The sequence below is a fragment of the Pyxicephalus adspersus genome, unplaced genomic scaffold (genome assembly GCF_032062135.1).
Source record: "Pyxicephalus adspersus unplaced genomic scaffold, UCB_Pads_2.0 Sca765, whole genome shotgun sequence".
NCBI lineage: Eukaryota > Metazoa > Chordata > Amphibia > Anura > Pyxicephalidae > Pyxicephalus > Pyxicephalus adspersus.
In genome coordinates, this window is record NW_027317772.1 from 5,556 (window position 1) to 9,346 (window position 3,791).

A 3,791-nucleotide genomic window follows, 5' to 3' on the forward strand; every position below is an offset into this window, starting at 1 on the left:
TCTGTTATACCAACATGCAAATATTACAGACAGTAACTATACCCAAAGACATAATTTCAGCAGGACCAATGTTATATAATTTGGTGTTTGTGAACGCTTCAAAGTTCAAAGTTCGAGTTCAAACTCCAAAAGAGTAAGGTCAGTAGTCAAAAAACTACTGACCACCAAAAGAAAAGGAAAAGCCCTACTGACCTTTCCGTGGGTATTTTATCTTGTCTGTATACAAGAACTGCATGAGCAATTCAAAGGGCCGTGGTTCAGCATCCCTGATGACAACTTCCAGCATGGGCTGAGATCTAAACAGTTTTGCATTGCCAGCACTATTTTCTTGTTTTTGTGGTGTACTTTGGCATTCATCCTCTGAATCCGGTTTTAATTTCTGGTTAAAGAAAATGCAAGAAGAGTTTTGTGTATCATAATACAGAAACTTACAAAAACCTGAAAAAAGTCTGTGACTGATAAGATTTAAATAACAGCTCACCTTATCACAGTAAACTTTGGGTCCGACCAGTGCCAGCTGTTAAAGCTTCACACCAGTTCAGGACCAAATCACTTAGGAAATATTGTCTATCACTTTCTGAACATTATTAAAAATAAATAAATAATTGTACTACTTACTTGTCTCTGATGCTCTCTTGCCTGAGTAATCTTTTTCCTTAGCCATTTACATCGAGCAGTCACAATAGCTGTGTGTCCTCTAACCTTCTCCTCTTTCTAATGTCAGAAAGGGGGAAATAAAGGTACATTGTAAATGTCCATATTAGAAAACAATACAGAGATTCTGAGCTTTGAATACAAAGTTTCTTGCTTATTTCAATAAATATGTTTAGCAATTGTTACATATTGTTTAGGTCTTCAGAAAAAAAGATATTTAAAAAAGCCAACAGGCAATTGTTTGGTCAGAATACCTTCTTCACTTGGTGGCCAGTATGATTTGAAAAAGCTATTCAGACATAGATTACTTTACAGATTATAAGCATGCCAATGTGTCTTACAGAGTACGAAGAAGCCAAATGAAATACTCCCTGCCCCCAAGCAAGGCAAAATTAAATATAGCTCTTTGGTTTGCATACTAGAGACAATCTGGCATTAAAGGAAATTTTGACATTTAAGGATCTGAATTAAACAGAATAAATCAGACAGGAAAAGGATGAAAATTTTATATAGAACAACTGTGCTGGAAAACCACAATGTCAAAAGACATCTGGTCCTTACTAAAAAACAATTGGGAAAACAATCACTACCTGTGGCAGTGAGCACTAGTGGATGAAAGTTCTGTTGGGCCATTGTTGTTCTCCATAGGACATGCTTTAGATACATATCAAAACAATACTGGGCCACCAGTCCCTAAAAAAGGAAAATATAAATACCTGCACCAGAGGTACAGAACAGAACATGGTAGGAAGTCACCTGGGTATTAACAATTTTATAATCCTCAACTTGGCATTTATACCTTACAGCTAGAACTTACCTCCCCTAAAATAAACTCCACATCACAGAATTGTTGGTTCTCAAAAAGCCTTCCATAGTCCTCATGTAAAGTGCATTTGGGGTAACAGGAGAACTGCAAAACAGGAAAAATATATACATAAATATAAAATACTTACCTCCATGCACCAATAATTACTACTACATAAAACAAAACTGTAAATCTAGTAGGAAAGCTCTGAAAATACAGAATTACTAGTTCTCATTTAATGGTAGAACAATACATCCCCATTTATTTTAATTTATTTACCTGAAAGCGATACATCTCTCCACTTCTGACGTTATTATCTACGGTGCCCCCAAAGATGTACATTGCATCCGCAATCACAGCTGCAGCATGAAAGAGACGGCCACTGGGCAACTGTAACACAAAAGGGGGAAATAAAGGTACATTGTAAATGTCCATATTAGAAAACAATACAGAGATTCTGAGCTTTGAATACAAAGTTTCTTGCTTATTTCAATAAATATGTTTAGCAATTGTTACATATTGTTTAGGTCTTCAGAAGAAAAGATATTTAAAAAAGCCAACAGGCAATTGTTTGGTCAGAATACCTTCTTCACTTGGTGGCCAGTATGATTAGAAAAAGCTATTCAGACATAGATTACTTTACAGAATATAAGCATGCCAATGTGTCTTACAGAGTACGAAGAAGCCAAATGAAATACTCCCTGCCCCCAAGCAAGGCAAAATTAAATATAGCTCTTTGGTTTGCATACTAGAGACAATCTGGCATTAAAGGAAATTTTGACATTTAAGGATCTGAATTAAACAGAATAAATCAGACAGGAAAAGGATGAAAATTTTATATAGAACAACTGTGCTGGAAAACCACAATGTCAAAAGACATCTGGTCCTTACTAAAAAACAATTGGGAAAACAATCACTACCTGTGGCAGTGAGCACTAGTGGATGAAAGTTCTGTTGGGCCATTGTTGTTCTCCATAGGACATGCTTTAGATACATATCAAAACAATACTGGGCCACCAGTCCCTAAAAAAGGAAAATATAAATACCTGCACCAGAGGTACAGAACAGAACATGGTAGGAAGTCACCTGGGTATTAACAATTTTATAATCCTCAACTTGGCATTTATACCTTACAGCTAGAACTTACCTCCCCTAAAATAAACTCCACATCACAGAATTGTTGGTTCTCAAAAAGCCTTCCATAGTCCTCATGTAAAGTGCATTTGGGGTAACAGGAGAACTGCAAAACAGGAAAAATATATACATAAATATAAAATACTTACCTCACTGCACCAATAATTACTACTACATAAAACAAAACTGTAAATCTAGTAGGAAAGCTCTGAAAATACAGAATTACTAGTTCTCATTTAATGGTAGAACAATACATCCCCATTTATTTTAATTTATTTACCTGAAAGCGATACATCTCTCCACTTCTGACGTTATTATCTACGGTGCCCCCAAAGATGTACATTGCATCCGCAATCACAGCTGCAGCATGAAAGAGACGGCCACTGGGCAACTGTAACACACACAATACAAGGTCCTACATGTCATCAATGAAAAAATTTGTACAAAACAGAAATGGTATTTTGAGTTCAATTTTTCTGGATGAAATAAACTACGGAAGAACAACTAACTAAAAAAAAAGGACTGATTATCCTGCTAGACAAAAGAAAGAAAAGTGAAGGTGGAGATAAAACAGAAAAAAGTGATTATATTAGAAATGCAAATAAAAGTATACTGATATTAAACAATAAAAAGGGGGGGATTACATGGGCTTAGTCTATCTGTCCACCCCTGACATGTCTCCCTCAGTCCTGGATAAGGACTCTTGCTGCCCGTCAGCCATCCCATCATGGACGTCTGAACGATTTTTAAAACCTGGATAAAAGACAACCCATCTCCCCCTGACATATTTCTAACTGTTAACCACACTGTTATTCGGCTCTCCCCTCAGGCACCTTTGGCTCTACCCTCTCATTTACCCCCCATATTCAGAACATTTCCAGGTCCTGTCACTTTCACCTACGCAACATCTCAAAAATCCGCCCCTACTTGTCCCGAGACCACCAAACTCCTTGTACACGATTTTATCATCTCCCGTCTGGACTACTGTAACATCCTTCTCTCTGGTATTCCACTAACCCGACTCTCTCCTCTACAATCTATTATCAATGCTGCAGCCAGACTCATCAATTCTTCCCACGGCTCCTCTTCCACTGCATCTCTTTGTAGATCTCTTCACTGGCTTCCATTTCACCTTAGAATCAAATTCAAGCTCCTGTGCTTTGCCTTCCAATCCCTCCACAGGTATTGTCCCACTTTA

At 37.2% G+C, this 3,791-nt stretch overlaps 1 protein-coding gene across 1 annotated transcript in view; it reads right to left on the reverse strand.

Moving 5' to 3' along the window:
- The window catches only part of LOC140321115 (leucine-zipper-like transcriptional regulator 1), a 7,435-nt gene extending 5,541 nt beyond the window's left edge, over positions 1-1,894 (reverse strand). Inside the window, exons 1-4 of the mRNA XM_072397986.1 lie at positions 1,739-1,894; positions 1,472-1,564; positions 619-714; positions 193-379 (exon numbers count right to left, since the gene is read on the reverse strand). Of these exons, the coding sequence (XP_072254087.1) occupies positions 193-379; positions 619-714; positions 1,472-1,564; positions 1,739-1,894 (532 nt within the window). The remainder of the gene's footprint in view (positions 1-192; positions 380-618; positions 715-1,471; positions 1,565-1,738) is intronic.
- Between the last annotated feature and the right edge of the window lie 1,897 nt (positions 1,895-3,791).